The 17,198-nt window shown below is 40.8% G+C and overlaps 4 protein-coding genes across 4 annotated transcripts; 2 read left to right on the top strand and 2 right to left on the bottom strand.

The window, feature by feature from the left end:
• Positions 1 to 606: 606 nt before the first annotated feature.
• Ir94c (Ionotropic receptor 94c) lies at positions 607 to 2,421 on the top strand (the record flags this gene model as incomplete). Its single annotated transcript, NM_169995.2, has 1 exon — positions 607 to 2,421. The coding sequence occupies one exon, from the start codon at positions 607 to 609 to the stop codon at positions 2,419 to 2,421; it is 1,815 nt and encodes a 604-aa protein (NP_732701.2).
• Positions 2,422 to 2,811: 390 nt separating this feature from the next.
• Positions 2,812 to 4,590, top strand: Ir94b (Ionotropic receptor 94b; the record flags this gene model as incomplete). The annotated part of the gene is made up of 1 exon (NM_169994.2): positions 2,812 to 4,590. The coding sequence occupies one exon, from the start codon at positions 2,812 to 2,814 to the stop codon at positions 4,588 to 4,590; it is 1,779 nt and encodes a 592-aa protein (NP_732700.2).
• A 256-nt stretch (positions 4,591 to 4,846) lies between these two features.
• Positions 4,847 to 6,634, bottom strand: Ir94a (Ionotropic receptor 94a; the record flags this gene model as incomplete). The annotated part of the gene is made up of 1 exon (NM_169993.1): positions 4,847 to 6,634. One exon carries the CDS (start codon positions 6,632 to 6,634, stop codon positions 4,847 to 4,849), a length of 1,788 nt encoding a protein of 595 aa, NP_732699.1.
• Positions 6,635 to 14,470: 7,836 nt separating this feature from the next.
• On the bottom strand, positions 14,471 to 16,647 carry CG13407 (uncharacterized protein; the record flags this gene model as incomplete). Its single annotated transcript, NM_142752.1, has 3 exons — positions 14,471 to 15,530; positions 15,806 to 15,991; positions 16,559 to 16,647. 3 exons carry the CDS (start codon positions 16,645 to 16,647, stop codon positions 14,471 to 14,473), a joined length of 1,335 nt encoding a protein of 444 aa, NP_651009.1.
• Between the last annotated feature and the right edge of the window lie 551 nt (positions 16,648 to 17,198).

Below are 17,198 nucleotides of genomic sequence, written 5' to 3'. Positions count from 1 at the left end.
AAAAGTATCTGATCTTTTTCGGCGAGGAAAAGTGCTGCTGCCGCCGAGGAAAATTGTCGCTCGGCCGACGCTATCGATAGATTCTAGATGCCGGTCCACTCGACGTCGATCAGTTGGCCAAATGGAATCGGTTAACCGAATCGTATCTCAATTGTTGCACAAACAAATGGAGCGGGAATGGCAGCATCAGTTGACCCATAAATGTGGAAAAACATTCCCAGTGGCAAAGGCAAATATTTTCCGGATCAGCAACTGGATTGGTGCAATAATATCATGATGTAGATGCCGGAAAATTAAAGCTAACCGATTTCATTGTTTTCTTCATTTGAGTTTGATTATTTCTTTACACAACAGAAAGCTATTTCGATGCCTTTCGGGGATTAACCTATTCGAGTTGTTCGAAATCTACTAAATACTAGGAGGATAGAGTTTCCAAACTATTGAATAGCAATTAAATTAATTGCTAAAATTGCTGTGCACAACATTTGACAGGTGTCGTCGCTGGCTATCTTATGATTGGTTTCTAGGAAGGTAAGTTGTTTCCTGGATATTCAGTTCAGTTCCAACTTTCTAGAGCTGCTTAAACTAACCCAAGGCTAACTAAAAATGTCAAAAGTGTTCAAATTATTAGTTTTACCACTGATATATCTATCGCTGACCAAAGGAAGCAAGAACCCGCAGCTAAAGTTCCTTAGAGAACTCATCAATGTTATAGAGGAGGGTCGAGAAATTCGAACAATAATGGTAATCAAGCATAGTCGGGATGAATACTGCCATCTTGACCAATGGAATCCACGTGGAAGTCCTATCCTGAGGACCAATGAAATGGGTTCCATCCGGATTAGTGGCTACTTCAATGACCAGGCAGTTATATTAGCTTGCATGGGCGAAAATTCAGACTATGGGCTGCTTAAAAGTCTGGCCAACGCTATGGACAACATGAGGCAGGAGAGGATCATACTGTGGAGCGAAAGGGAACCCACGAAGATGTTGATGGACTACATCTCTCAGCAAGCCGATAGGTATAATTTTGCTCAGATAATAATCGTGACAATGAACGAAGATGTCGATGCAGTACCATCACTTCATCAATTGAATCCATATCCGACTCCACGATTTCGCCAAATAACAAATATATCCAACATAAGGCGAACCAGTTTTTTTGGCTGTGGGTTAAGTTTCCAAGGTAAAACGGCCATCCTGAAGGAGAGTGTGGTTTCGAACATTCGTTTTAAAGTATGGTCGCCATCAGGCCCAATTCCCTTATCCGAACTCAAAGATTATGAAATTGTTCAGTTCGCCGTTAAGTATAACTTGAGTTTGAAATTATATGACCAAAATGAGTCTAAATCAGACCATTTCGATATACAGTTAGGACCACTTTTCATAACCAAAGATTTTCCCACTCAGATGGCATTCGTAAGTCCCAACACCGCCTGCTCATTGATTGTCATAGTGCCCTGTAGTCCGAAATGGCGCTTTATGGATGTACTTCACAAATTGGGTGTACTGAAATTGATAGGTTGCCTATTGATTGCCTACGCGGTTTTCGTTTTGATAGAAACCCTGATACTTTGGCTAACCCACAGGATATCCGGTCGAGAAGTTCGTCTGACCAGCTTAAATCAACTGCTAAATCCTCGAGCCTTTCGAGGCATTTTAGGTCTGCCATTTCCGGAGTTTCGCAGATCGAGCATTTCACTGCGACAACTCTTTTTGGTCATAAGCGTTTTCGGTCTTGTCTATAGCAATTTTGTTAGCTGCACATTAAGTGCACTGCTAACGAAACCAGCTCAAAACCCTCAGGTTAGAAATTTCAAAGAGTTGAGAGATAGCGGATTGATAACTATTATGGATAAATATACTCACTCTTTCATCGAAAAGCATATCGATCCAGAGTTCTTTGATCACGTTTTACCCCACTATTTAATTCTGCAAAAGAAAGAAGCTCTCAGAATGATTTGGAATTTTAACGATAGCTACAGCTATGTAATGTACACAACTACATGGAAATCGTTGAATACGGTCCAAAAGTCTTTTGATGAAAGGGTTTTTTGCGAATCTGAAAGTTTGACCATTGCCTGGAATCTGCCACGTATGTATGTTCTGGGAAATAATTCGGTCTTAAAATGGATGCTGTCAAGGTATATCACCTACATGCCACAAACGGGTATTCCCGATTCTTGGACTGAACAACTTCCTAAGGTCCTTAAACTTTTATACAATGTTACCTCTCCTCGCAGGATTAAAGAGGGAGCAGTTCCTTTGTCCATTCAGCATTTGAGCTGGATATGGCATCTTCTGTTCATTGGCGAAAGTATCGCAACACTGGTATTTATTGTTGAGATACTTCTCCAGAAAAGTAACCAACACACAAGCAATATGAGAGAAAGATCAAGCGAAGATGACGATTTCGTTTAGAAAGATATCTAAGAAAAAACTTAACCATAATAAGCATATTAATGTTATTCAAAAAACTCATACATTAAAAAGGATGTATACTAAACACTTTGTAATCAAAACGAACAAAAATATGTTTTCTTTCCAATTTGAACAAATTACAACGTAAGTTCTACATAAAAAAATAAACTTCTGAATACCAAGAACACTTTATGATTAATCATTCAAGCATTCAATATCACTTAAACTGATGAAATGCCATTAAATTAATCCAGATTAAAAGTGGCAGCTGTCAATTGAGAAATAAAAGTTAAACACGACCTGAGTGCGCGACTACTAAAAAAAAAAGGTTTATGTTTGAAGTTCAGTCTTAATTTGCAGGAGGTGATACCACTACGTGAATTACGAAATATGTCACTTATATTTAATTTACTATTTATACTTATTTTGAGCCAGGCTGTTAGTCAGGAAACTGAGTTCCTACAGCTAAAATATCTTAACAATATTGTGCGTTCGATGATTAAACTGCATAAGATGGAAACACTTGTGATTGTTAAGCATCATCTGGATAACAATTGTAGCCTTCAAAACTGGAATGCCCACGGAATGGGAATTATAAGAACCAATGATCAGGGAAAACTAATAATGAAGGATACTTTCAACAGCCGCACTTTGGCAATTATATGTATTGGCCAAAATTCACACATCACTCTATTGAGAAACGTATTTGAAACTTTTGGGAAAGTGCAACAAAAGAAAATTATACTGTGGACGCAAATGGAACTTAAAGAGAAGTTTTTCCAGGAGATTTCAAAGAAATCAAGAGACTTAAAATTATTGAATCTGTTGGTGTTGAAAGCTGTGACAAAAGACAAACTGCTAATCTATCGCCTAAATCCTTTCCCATCTCCCCACTTTAAGCGAATCGAAAATATTTGGACACCTAATGACACTCTCTTCATGGATACTAAGTTTAATTTTCATGGAATGACGGCTGTTGTCAAGCACGATTACAACTGGACTATCCAAATGGGGAATATTAGGAAATTTCCCATTTCACGAATCGAAGACAAAGAAGTCATTGAATTCGCACTGAAATATAACCTGACTTTGCAGTTTTTCAACGATGTAGAACGCTTTGACATCGAGCTAAGAAAACGCATTATACTAAAAAGTAATTCAACTCAGCCCATAGACTCCGGAATTCCAATGGTTTTCTCGTCGCTATTGATTGTGGTTCCCTGCGGAAATTATTTAAGTATACAAGATGTCATCAAAGTGTCTGGCATTGAGAAATGGATTTTCTACATTATATTAGTCTACGTAATTTTTGTGCTGATTGAGATTACCTTCCTAGGGGTAACCATTTTGATTTCCAGACAATCCAGACATCAGATGATACCCAATACGCTGGTGAATCTATGTGCATTTAGAGCCATTTTGGGTCTACCATTTCCGGAAACCCGAAGAACGAGCCTTTCGCTCCGCCAACTCTTTTTGGCCATTGCATTGTTTGGAATGATTTTTAGCATCTTTATTAACTGCAAACTTAGTTCAATGCTCACAAACCCGTGTCCTCGACCGCAGGTAAACAATTTCGAAGAGTTGAAGACTAGTGGCTTGACTGTTGTCATGGATCACGATGCGGAGAATTTTATTGAAAAGGAAATTGGTGTGGATTTCTTTAACCAATATATGCCGAGAAAAGTAACTTTGACATTTACAGAGAGAGCAAAGTTATTGTTTTCTTTGAAAGGCAATCACGCCTTCACATTATTTTCTGAAAGTTTTGCTATTATTGAAAGCTACCAGCGATCCAAAGGACTGCGAGCCCACTGCACCTCAGAGGATTTAATTGTCGCCGAACGTGTGCCGAGAATCTATATTTTGGAAAATAACTCAATACTGGACAGGCCGCTGAGGAGATTTATTAGGCAAATGCAGGAGTCTGGAATTACAAATCACTGGCTAAAGAATATTCCAAGTAGCCTTGAAAAGAATTTAATGCAAATCACTATTCCCTATGACAGAGAACGTGTACATCCGCTTTCTATTGAACACTTGACATGGTTGTGGTGCATACTTATCCTGGGCTATAGCATTTCGATGATAGTGTTTTTTGTTGAAATGTCACTTAAAAGAAGGAAGAAAAACCTCGAGAATCGGGCACCTAATATATGCATATGTTAATCAAACAAACAAACATGCTTATATATTTCTAAAATAAATGTATCTTAATGTAATTAATAAAAGGGTTTTGAGTGTACTTTATTAGATATATAATTCTTTTGCTATTTATTAAAGCTTTATTTTGTGTTGAAAGGCAATTAGTAATTTTTTCAAATTTTTGATATTAATAAAATTGTTTTGTTTAATATAAGATACATATTTTGAGTGCCTGCTGATTACGAAAAGTTGTCTACTTTTATTTAATATATTTTAAGCATTAGACAATGCTTACGCTTCTAGTGCGTCTTTGATATTTTGACCAAAGTATTTCCATTACGAAAACCATGAATGACATGACGTAGGCAATGCAAAGTACAGCCCACAGCCATTTGAAATGATCAAATGACAGTGGAAGATGAGACGGCTGCTGCTCAGATTCACGCAAAGTTGTCTTAATGTGTTTTCTTATTACTTTGCCAGCCATTTTAAACCAGCAAGTGATCATACCCGAATCAGCAGCATTTATAATAAAATTGCGTAGGTGATGGCTAAATATCGCATTTCTGCGTATCGAGAAAGTTAGCGGCACGTTCTCAAGAATGGTCAGATTCTTGCTGTCACAAAGGATTTTTTGATTAATCGATTTCATTTCTTCTCTAAAAGTACGCCAAGGAATTGAATTAGCCACAAAGGCAAATTTCCTGTCGTATGAATACACGTGATTAATTAATTCTTGAATTGTGGTCGTCCTTACATTGGGAACTTCGTCTCTAAAAAAATTGGCATTAATTTCTTGCTCAATAAACTGCCGAGTTGTATGATCCACTACGACGGTCACTCCACTTTTTCGCAATTCAGAAAAGTTCTCTATTTGCGAGTAATAGGGTCTTTTGGTCAGAAATGATCTGAGCTTGCAATCGAAGAACCCACCAAAGAGAGTCCCAAAAAGGCTCATAAAAACGAAAAAGTGTTGAATCGATAGGCTGTATCGATTGGAGATGGGAGAAGTTTGGCCCAAAATAGCTCGAACTGCACGAAGATTGATCAATGGGTTGGTATATCTCATGGTGAAATTTCTGCCATTAAAACGATTGGATATAAACACAAAGAGCATCTCAACTAGAACGAATATGATGTAGAAAAGCAGGGCCAACCAGGTCAAAGTTCGCACTCCCAGCTCCTTGAAAATATCCAGGCCCCTTAACTCCGTTGCACAAGGTACAAGAATTATCAGGGAATTTGAGCCGATGTCCATCGCGATGTTCATGTGATGCAAAAAGTTTTGACTATTGTGCAGCTGTATCTTCATATCGATGTCATAGTTATCTTCTGTAATTTCAATATCTTCCTTAATAGTTCGATTTTGAATTCGTAGGGTTGAGTTATATCTTCGTGCGTATTCTGTGAACATTTCGTTCAAAGCTACAAATAATATTGGAATATCGTTTGGAATTGCATTTAATACCTTTCCGTGAAAGTTAATGGGACGGTAAAAAATCCTTTGAATGGCAAATACATTGCGAATCCTCTTAAAATGTGGTTCCGGGAATGATTGCAAACGAAGAGTAGATGCGAAAACTTGTCCATTGTATTTTTCCTGAACAATTAGCACTATCAAATGCAGAAATTGTAGATTCTTTACTTCATGGGTGATGTCCTCGATAAATTTTGAATCTGATTTCCGGTGAATCATTAATATTATTCGCTCCTGCCGCATGCAATCAAATGATTTGGCCAGTGTATTTAAAATCTCTCTATAAGAGTTTTTCATCAAACAAACCAATGCCAAAGCATTGTGGTTGAAAGTCTTTTCCACATTAAATACAGTCAGTTCATTTGAGCGTATAGTTGGAATTCTTGGTGGATTCCAATCCTGTAGCGAACAATTGGCCAAATTACTATGATGTAGTAAAAACAAAGTTTCCACTGAACGCTCATTGTGAACAGCTTGTAGCAGTCGGTTTAGAAATATCTCATGTTGATTTTCAGTTCCATCAGATGAACCGTAGATTATGAGAAGTACCAAAAAAATATTAATGAATTTCAGCTGCTTCGGTAAAGCCATTTTCTACTTTAGCCAACAATCTACTAGTCGAACTAAAGTAAATGCAACTTTCACTTCTGTTAGTCCAATTTCCATTTTCTAATATCAGTTAGCAGCTGTCAATTTTGAATGTCATGAAACCAGGTGAAGTTTAAGAAACTTCATTAACTTAAGAGGTCGACTATCTGTAATGTATGTGTATCTAGATTCATATGTAGATTCCCGGTCGCGTTAAATATGCTTGACTTAAATGTTACATATTTCAGAAAAGAATTACTTAAGCAATATGTGCATAATAAATAAATTTTAGATAATGATAATAATATAATTTTAGATAATAATAATAAATCCTAATCGATTTAAAACTTTTGCTGAAACTAAAGACTTTTAACTTATTAATTAATATGGAAACAAGCCAATTCTCTTCAGACTGCGAAGTGTGAAGATCAATTTCTTGATTTTTAGCAATTAATGCGATTTTCCGAGAATATCATTTTCAAATGATGGCCATAAAATATTACCGCAAATAATCCCGCATCTGGCCAACTGGCATTCCGCTGGTTTTGTCTGGCGGAGAACCACAGACACTCATTAATCAGGCGGCAAATTGTCACAATTTGTGGCAATTGTTTGCCTGTATTTGTGCTGCTGTAATTATGACAATTTTGCTTAATTGTTTTTGTTGCGGTCGCTGATGCCAGCTACTTTTTTTTTTTATATTCATTTGCTGTTTTATCTCACATATGATTGTTTATATTTAGCAATTGCTGATGGGCATCGCAAGTCGTTCGCTGCTTTGGCTTAACGATGCTAATTTGATTAATTTCCCTTTGGCCGACACACACGTCGTATACGTAATGCCGATAATCCGCCCTGTTACAGTTTATGAAACGTTAATTAGGACTGATAATTGGCGGGCATGGGAGAATGTTAATTGAAGCACGGCACGCTGTTTTCATTATGCCGATTGAGCGAAGTACGATTCAATGGAATGTTTATGACATTTGGCACTCAGTTGCCACTAATTGTGCGCTAGCTACGCAAAATGTGCTTACTTTAAGTCCCTTTAAAGAGCGCGCATCGCATTTGAACTATATGAAATAAAACCAGCTATCGGAAGCCCCCATAAATCCCTTTCGATCTTTAACAGTATTAATGTAACAATATTTTTACCACCAAAGCTGTCCAAAAGCCCGATGCCATTGCCACTCAATCAGTTGGACGGCACCGAAACCGCACGAAAAAAAGCTGAAGAAAATTTCATGAAAAATTGAATAAACAAATCTGATTATGCGTCGAGCGCAGAGACACTCGGACACACACACACACACACACACTCGCACACCATCGAAAAACACTCGCCGTTCAATTTAGAAACCGCAATTTGTATTTTCCTCTGTCGGATATCCATATATACACTTTTATATATGTATGTATGTATAGTATGTATCTATGTTCTCGGTCCAATTTCCAGCGCTGACAAATGCAAAACCCCAGCATTTGGCCGTCGGTTCACTCTAAATGTTATTTATAATAGAATTTATGCCTAGATGCCGAGCATCTATGCTACGGCCTGAAATGAACTGGACAAAATGCAAATGGCAGCCTGTCGCCAGCGTTCCAATTTGCTTCGTGTATCAGATTTTAATACCCTAAATACGCAGTTGTATTGGGGTATATTTTGTATATTTCCGATACCTGCATTATGCAGATATTTTGTCATTTTTGATAAGCGCATAAATTTAGTAAGTATTTAAAATGTAATATAAATCAGCTAAAATTAGTATTAAGGTAAGAGTTTTTCAGCCTAAAAGGAGCTCCTATTTGAAACCGCAGGAAACCTTGATGTTAGATAGGTTTCAAAAGCTTAAAATATATATAAATACATGTGTAAATGGTAATTTCATAGTTTAGTTTCACAGGCAATTGTGTCATTATTTGTTTTCATTTTGCCGGCTTGGAGGCCGGGTTTAGGCAACCACAGAATTCAGCAACAGCATTGGGCGGACGGGCGTTATAATGAACCATTTTGCGGCCGAATGTAGGAAAAAATAAATAAACCAGACCCAATACTCGCAAAAATGTTCCAAATTTTTTACTTTTTGCGCTGCGTTTCAAAATGATACATAAATTGAAATCGAAATTGAAACGGACACTGGGCAAATAGCATTTGACATTATATTAAAATAAAGTCATAAATTGGGCAAAATGTGCGCTGTGTTTCCATTTCCCTTTCCCACTTTCTCCAACACTCCCCTTTCTCTTTCTGCGAATCTATCTGTGTGCGTGTGTGAGTGTGCGTGTATGAGTGTGCGTGTGCTACGAAGCGTTAAAATTGCATGAAGCCAAATCTCAATGGCATTTATGTGCTGTTGTGGCGCCGCCATTAACACGGTCAAAAATGCTGAAATTCGGGGATTGGGATTGGGATAAGTGTGGGTGTGGTATCATTTGGGCCAGCCATTGGGTTGTCAGCCATTGTCAGCAGTGGTGTTGGCCATACAACAATGGCCGCTGGCGGCATGTGTCAACAGCTGTTGCACCGCCGCGGCTGCAGTTGCATAATTTTTGGCCTCTGCCACACCCACACCGCTAAGTGAGCAACAAAAGTGGCACAACAACGGCGAAATGCATGAATGCATTGGTAAAAGTCAATTTCATTACAAACAGGCGTATTTAAATTAAAATCAACCCAGCAGAGGGTTCAGCAATTTTAACTGTTTGGATTGCCCTTTCACTTTAGTTGCTTTTCAACAAAATTGAGTTGGAAATATTGTCTATATTGTCTATATTATTTCACAGCTAAGGCCAAATTATGCTTTACCAGGGTGTTTAAAAGCATTTAATAGTTAACTTTAAATATTTTAGCAGTCACTCTCTTCCTGCGTGTGCATGTAAATAGTTCACACGGCCACTAAAACGGAAGTCGTAACGCAACACACCCACACACACACACACTAATGTGGGCCGTGTACGATGTGTGTGTGTATGTGTTAGTATGCCAGTGCAGGCGCTGCAAAGTATGCTACGAAATATTTTCAGTTTCATGCGCCAAGGCTTTACATTCATTGTGTGTGTTCCCGACACGCCTCCCATCCCCCCGCCCCACCCCTCTAGCCCATCGCTGTGGCAGAGAAATGGAATTGTTTATTTGCTTTCGCCTTTTCTTATTTAAAACTATTTTATGTGCCTGCTGTCCCAGCGTAAACTTTGCCAAAACGATGGAAAGTGCAGAAAAAAACTAGGAACAGCCCAGGGAAAGTCCTGATAGAAAGAGTGAGAGAGATAGAGAGAGAGAGAGGTAGTGGCGAAGAGGGAGATGGGAAGATCTGTACCAGCAATTGGAGTGCGAAACGTTTTCACTTCCGTGTGCCGTTGGTCCAAGTCTGTGTCGCTCCTGCAGCACTTTTCTTAACATGCACATAAAGTTTAGTCGATTCTGTTGCTCCTTTCGTTTTGGCCATGGCTTACACTCGCTGCCGTTCGACCAAAATCCCATTTGGCACTGAATTGTGTGCACACATTGAATTTGTAGCTAGCTTAAAACGGGAGCAATCTATGGGCATTAATAGATATTTTATCTCTGCATGTGTGCCACCGTAGTACTTATATTGCTGCCTTTTTGTGCAGTGTAATTGAATTGCAAGCAGCAGAGAGTGCCATACTTTTTATTTGCTTCTGGTTGGGTTTCTTTAGCTGATGTTGGCTGACCAACCAACACAGCAATTTCGAACTGATGAGATGCAATTTTCAATATCAATTATCTGTACTTCTTAAGCGTATTCCTTTTAAACATTAAATAAATAAAGCTTAGCTCGTTTTATGTATCATATCTTATTATTTTTTTCCAGTGCATTTGAGGCCCTTCAACGAGGCATTGAAGATAGCCAACGGTTTATGACGTGTTTATTCGCCACAACAATTGCGACACAATTGTGCCACATGCAGTGACATTTATGTGACCAACTCGAGTGCGAGAGAGATGGATGAATGCCTGGTTGGTTGGTGAAACAGAGAGGGGGCGAGTGTTGTCTATGAGTTATGGCTCTTCAAGCGGCAACTGCAACCGCTGCATGCAACGTTGACACATTTTACTGTGTGTGTGATAAATGAAGCATGCCAAGAAAAGCCAAGTCCAGGCACGTGACAATTGCGGTTGCCCTCGAGTGTTTCGCTTTAATAGTTTAGGCCAGAAAATGGCTCAACTTAACGGCAGTACACTTGCTTTTGGATAGTTATTGAATCTTTCATGAACGAGCTGGTAAAAATGTAAATGGTGTTCATTCTAAGACAAGCTAGATAAAAGATTACAAAACTGTTGTGCCCCTAAACTCTTTAGACACATTTATTCGATACAGCAATCAAGGCAGGTAAGCTTTTCAAATTACTGTAGGTTTTAGGCTTCGGCTTGAGCTGGGCAAATTGATTTTATTGAAAATGAAAAGGTAAACGGATGTACAAAGCATTCTAGCTTGCCACCATCTGCGAACCAGTTGAAACACGGCCAGGAATCTCTTCTTTCGGCTGAGAATTCCTTGCCAATTGAACAATAAAGTCCTCCTTTCGAGCTGCGAGAAGCGTGCGCATGGAAAGGCTGTGTGAGCCGGGCTAAATGAAATAAAATGCAATAAAATAACAACTTAACACCTTTGGCGCAAAAATAGACAGAGCGAGCATAAAAGGGGAGCCACCTTCGGAGGACTCAGAGTGCCAGACTCACAATGCCAACTATATACCCATACAATTCACCCACACAAGTGCGCAGGCAATGCAAAAAGCAAACCGTAAGCGCAGACTAAGCCGATTATAGCACGAAAGTAACGGCAATGATGGGCGGCACGGCAGTTGGGGTTGTGCACTGGAAAAAATACCATTTACTTCTAATGTCTTAAGATTTGTAAATCTCAGCTGATCAGGTCTAGGGGGATTTGATTTGTTTCAAAATTAATCATACTGTACTTAATTGAAATAGAAAATAATATTACTAAAAATGAAGGGAATGTAATATATTTTTGTATGTAAACATTTGAAATTCCAGTGGAGCTGTGTGAAAAGAGGGAGTTATTCGGCAGGAAGTGCGTGGCGCGCAGAGATAGAGAGAGAGAGGGTCACAGATAGACAAGGACGGACAAGGAGTCAGGCAGGCAATGAATTATCGCACTAGCTGCGCCAGCAGTCGAGACAAAAGTGTTGTAAAAAATGTAGTACTATTAATTTTCTTTGCATATCTTATTGTATCTTCATAAACAGACACGCACACAAGACAGTCTGGGAAAATACAGGGAAAGCCGTGAGGATGTTCGATGGTAAGGGGTTGTTAGGGTGTAACAGCCCTCAGGAAACTGGCTTAGTGCTAAGAGATTTCTAATTCAGTTGAGCAGAAATAAATTACTTACCGTAATTGTTTGCCATATAAAACTGTAGCAAAATACCACTGAGATCTTTGGGATAGCTTCCCCCGCCCCCTTTATTTATTTTTTTTCTGCCCAGACAGCTCTGCCAAAAGGATTCCAGCAACTTTGGCTCATGCGTAAGGCAGGAAAATCTTAAATATCTCACTGGGAACGGCTATCTTCTGCTCGTGGGAACTTTAATAATTTTTACAAAATTTATTCACTTGTTTACTTTTAATTTATCTACCGCACACTTATAGTTGACACGAGTGCAAATTAATGCCCTTTCATTGTGTGCTTTTTGTGAGCATAAATAATTGTGCAAAGGCAGGCACAAAATTGCGTCGATTACAATTTTTAATTATTTTTTAATGAACTACAAACGGCAAAAAAATATTGACAAAAAAGAGTACGAACGATGGCATAAAAAAAAAACCCTGTCCCTTACATTATAAATTTATGCGTGTTTAAGGTAAATTTATTGCATGTTTAATTGTGGATAATATGTCATGTGCAGGCGTCCAAAAGCCAGTAACCAGCCGAAATCGCTTTCATCATCCTCTGGACCTCTGCTGGGTAATGAGAATTTTCACTTTTATGATCTCAGCTGGGTAGTTGCGGCAGTAATAAAATCATGAAGCTCTGACAGCAGTAGGATTAATGTGGATTGACTGCTTATCAGGGATCTTAGAGATTTCACCAAGTAACGAAATGTTCTAGCTTATTAATTTCATTCCATTTAAGCACAAACTTGTCTTTACTACTTTGGGAAAAACATTGGGAATGGTGGTCTTAAAGTAATTATGCCAACGAATGCTTAGTTAGAATATATAATATAAGTATTACCTAGCCTCTTGAGCAGTATCCCACTATAGATACATTCATAAACCCTTGATGATCATGAACTGTTTCGATTCTACTAGCTGGCAACCAGTTTTGGGCTCTACTAGAGTTCCATTGAGCAGCACTTACGCCAGTTACGTGCTCGTGTTGGCTCCGAAAATCACGCATTAGCTGCCACTTTGCACTTAAAGTCATAAATTTATTTAAATAAATGGGAGGCCCAGAGTCGCTATATACATATATACGTATAAACGGCCAGAGTCGCACACGTTCGCCCATCGCCGTTGTAAAGCAAAATTTATATTAACTTCATTTGGCCGTGGGGTGGTGGCGGTGCTGCTGCTCCTGCTCCTGCTGCTCCATGCAGTCGCTGCATAACTCATACGCACCGTGTGCCGGGGACCGTGCCGTGAGCCAGTCAGTCAGGCAGTCGCGATGCGTGCAAAACTGGCAGCCTCCACTCCAACCAGCCATATCACCGACACAAAGCGAAGAAAGGGCCTCGAAAAATGGTAGCCAAGAGAATTTTAAATTACGCTTTTGAGTGCCGACCGAAGCTGAGGCCGAAATGCAACTGCAACTGCTGCTGCTGCTACTGCTACTGCTGCTACTACTGCAACTGCATCTGCATCTGCTACTGCGTGCATTTAATTGCAAATGAAGCAAAAGAGGAGCGACGCAGCCAAAGCGCTGACAATGCCAATTGCCAGAATCAACTTCAACCCTTTCCCATTGCCAACGGTGGTGGGAAAAAAGTGCATCCGTCGGAGGCATCACCACATGCAATGGCAAACTGCAAATGACGTTTAATCAAAGTTGTTGAAATTGATAGCATTGTTTGTAGTGCACGCGCGCCAAATGGCAAAATGCATTTTAAATTGCGCTAAATGTGTTAATTAAAGCTACCCCAGTGCCACCATCCAACAGACACGAGTTTGCTTTTGCCGCTCATTGGCCGTGATTATTGTGGAGCCAAGAACGAAATCCCACTAAATAAGTAAACTGCTAGCTAGGTAGCAATGCAACAGATTTGTATTAGACAAACGGGTGTGTGAGTCCGGAAAATTGCAACTTAGTTGCTGTGGCAGGCAATAAAATAAAGTCTTAGCCAAGCGCCAGGCAAAATCTGGGGGCACTTTTAATTTGTTGTGCAACAAATTAGCATTTATTTTCATTACGATTCCAACTTGCCGGGTGTGTCTGTCTGCCTCACCGCCTCATCGCCTTTTTCCATTCATTTTTTGTCAGCTCTTATGCACGTTGTTTGCTTTTAATTATAAATACATGTAAGCTAAGCATTTTTAACCCTCGGTCGTGCATTATGATATACAACTTTTAAAGGTAATGTAAAATAATTCTTATATCGTATTATAACTTTATATGAAAATCAATAATACAAGTAAGTTAAATGTGGTATTTTTAAGCTACAACGAAAGAGCGTGGATAATATTTACAGAATGTAAAATGCCATAAGCTATAAACGCTGCTTTAGCTGTTCTAAAAAAAAATCCATTCACATCTTTTTTTGCCCATCCACATTATGCCACCCCATTTTTGTGCAATGGGTTAATGCAGCAAATCCCCGCCATGCAACATAGAAATGTGCGCGGAATTCTTGCATTCAATTAATGCGTGTGCGAGTATAGAAAGCATCGCTGCGTCGCCGCTGCTGACCATTCTCGTCCTCATCCCAGAAACCATCTGCATCCGTATCCCTATCCCTATCCCGATCCCTATCCCTGTGGCCATAGCCATAGCCATAACCATGACCATCGTCATCATCACCTTGCCGTCGCTGGGCATTATCCAAGTAAGAGCTCACGCCCGACTGAGCGCCCAACGAAGCTGAAGACCACGGTGCGGATGAGTAACGCTGCCTGCCATAAGACCAAGGATGCCGATGGGAGTTTGTGCCAGCATACGGGTTATAGTGGTGCTGATAGTAATCGGAGCCCGACTCCGATTCAAAGTCGGGCCGGGACGAGTGGTCGATGTGTGTGCGATTAGGATAGAAATCGCCGCCATCGGAGGTGGAGAAGGTCTGAGGCGGAGGTCGGCGCTGCCCGTAATTATAAGCATCATCATTCGCGTTGTGGGGCCGATAATCGTGATGATTTTGCTGAGGGTTCGACTGGTACTCCATTGGCTGGCGTTGGGGCGGCTTATTGGCCATCTCCGTGTGACGGCTGTAGGGCGATTGCAGCACCACCGTGGGCGTAACAATGGAGGGCGGCACACTTGGCTCGACGGCCGGAACTAAAGCAGCCTGATGATTCCAAGATGATGCCGCTGCCGATGCCGTTACCGATTCGGTGGCCGTTGTCGAGGTCTGTTCGCGTGAATTCATCTCGGCTAATTTGTTGAAACGATTGCGAGTGCCGCTGGCTGTGAGCACCATCACGGTGGGATTCATGTCAGCCATATGATCCTTCAGGCAGTTCTGCAGCATGTTAACAAAGAAGAAGAACGAGAGCAGCGTTAGTGCGTTCATCACCGAACCGCTGCTCTTCTTCGATTTCTTTGACGATTTGGTGGGCGGAGGAGCCGGTGGTGGACCAGCCGGCGGATGGTGGGCAGATGGATATGCGGGCCCACTGCCCGCACTACTGGGATGAAAGGAGGAGAAGCTACCCGAGGGTGGGTCATGCTGCAGCTCGTACTCCACGGATGGCTCTATGCCGCTGCAAAATTCAAACTGGCATTAGATGCGGAACTTGCACTGGAATTGGGGTTATGGTTTGACTTTGATGGCCAGTGCACAGGAAGAAATAGGTAATTTAGGTTGATAAGTTCGAAACTTTAGTATTCATTAGTATCAATATTATTAAGTATATATTCATCTTCAAATAGTTATTTATATTTTTTCATAACAGTTTAATTTCTTTGTATATTTGGAATGAATTTTCTTGTTCATCCCATTGCTTTTCTCTCAGTGCAGCGGTGGTTCTTTGCTTACCCGTAGCCGGAGTGTCCGCTGCCAGCCGCCGTGGCCGCATAAGCACCGTTGTGGCTGCTGGCGGCCGCCAGGAGCGGTGGTCGTCCCTGCTGCCCCTGGTATCCTTGGTGTCCTTGGTGGTAATGGCCCGGCAAGTAGTGGCTCGGGTAGTAGTGGTTGGGATAGTAATGCACACGCTGCGTTTGACTGCAAGAGAAGGTTAGAAGGTGAGTGGTGAAAGCGGGCAAGCGGATGAGTGAGTGGGGGGGGGGGGGGGTTGGGCATGTGGTTGTGTGGCCGAGACGCCGCTTCTGTTTGTGTCCCACATTAGCCCGGCTAAGTGCCTGAGGTATCAGTCCGCGCCCGCAGTGGCTGTCTTTTGGGCCAGGGGTCGTTTGCGATTGCAGTTGCCTCCGGCACTCCAGCACTTAATCTTTAAGCCAAAGAGCACACTTTATCCTGTTGCAACTGACTAAACTCTTTCAAGGCTCCTTTAAGCGATTATTAATATTACGTAGGATAGAAGAAAGAAGTTTGTTAAAGCGTTTAAGTTTTGCATATATCAATGACTGAAAAAGAATTAATTCATTATTTACGATGTTGTTTAGCAGGACTTCTTGATAAATATATAAAAAGCACTTAAGCGAGTTCAGATTAACAATATAATTCTAGGGAACTGAGTGAGTGTGCCACTTCTTAATTATATCAAATTTAATTTGATTTGGCTGTATGGCAAATACAGTCGACATCCCAATGCCTTTGACCATGGCTTACGCATAATTATTTCCTGAGATGGCTGAAAGCAGCGGATGTTGTTCCTGCTGTTGCACGTTGAGTTGATTTGTCATTTGGCCGTCGGACATTTTCACCGTCTTTGAGTTCACCAAATTCAATTGCTAATTGATTTGTGCCGAAAAGCGCGCATGTTTATCACTACACGGTGCACCAGCGTGGCTCATTGTCGCTGGTGCTCAACCTGCCATAAACCGATGGCAACTCGACTGCAGAAGCCGCAAACAGGACGATCAGGACTAACAGGACGAGCACGACGAACTGGAGTTTGGGGCTGAAGCAGCAGGAGATGATGCGCCCAACCAACCGCAAGTGACAATGTCGTTTAGGCAACTGGGCAAAGCCTTTCCCAGACACTTGCCTGGCAGGCGGCTATTAACGCAGGTGAACTTGAAGTGGGTGGTAATCGTGGTGGTGCTGATAGTGGTGTTGCTGGTGATGCGGGAAAGAAGAGAGGCAGGCGACTGTCATTGTCAGCTGCTAAGTGAGTTTGGCTACAACTAGCAACTTGCAACTGCAACGGCCTTAAAACAACTACTCAATGGCAGTGTTGGCAGGTACGGCTCGAGCAAAGCATTTGTACCAATACTTAAACTAGGTACAAGTACAAAAATTACAAAAA

Source organism: Drosophila melanogaster, chromosome 3R (assembly GCF_000001215.4).
Source record: "Drosophila melanogaster chromosome 3R".
Lineage (NCBI taxonomy): Eukaryota > Metazoa > Arthropoda > Insecta > Diptera > Drosophilidae > Drosophila > Drosophila melanogaster.
This window is presented reverse-complemented; position numbering and strand designations above follow the sequence as displayed.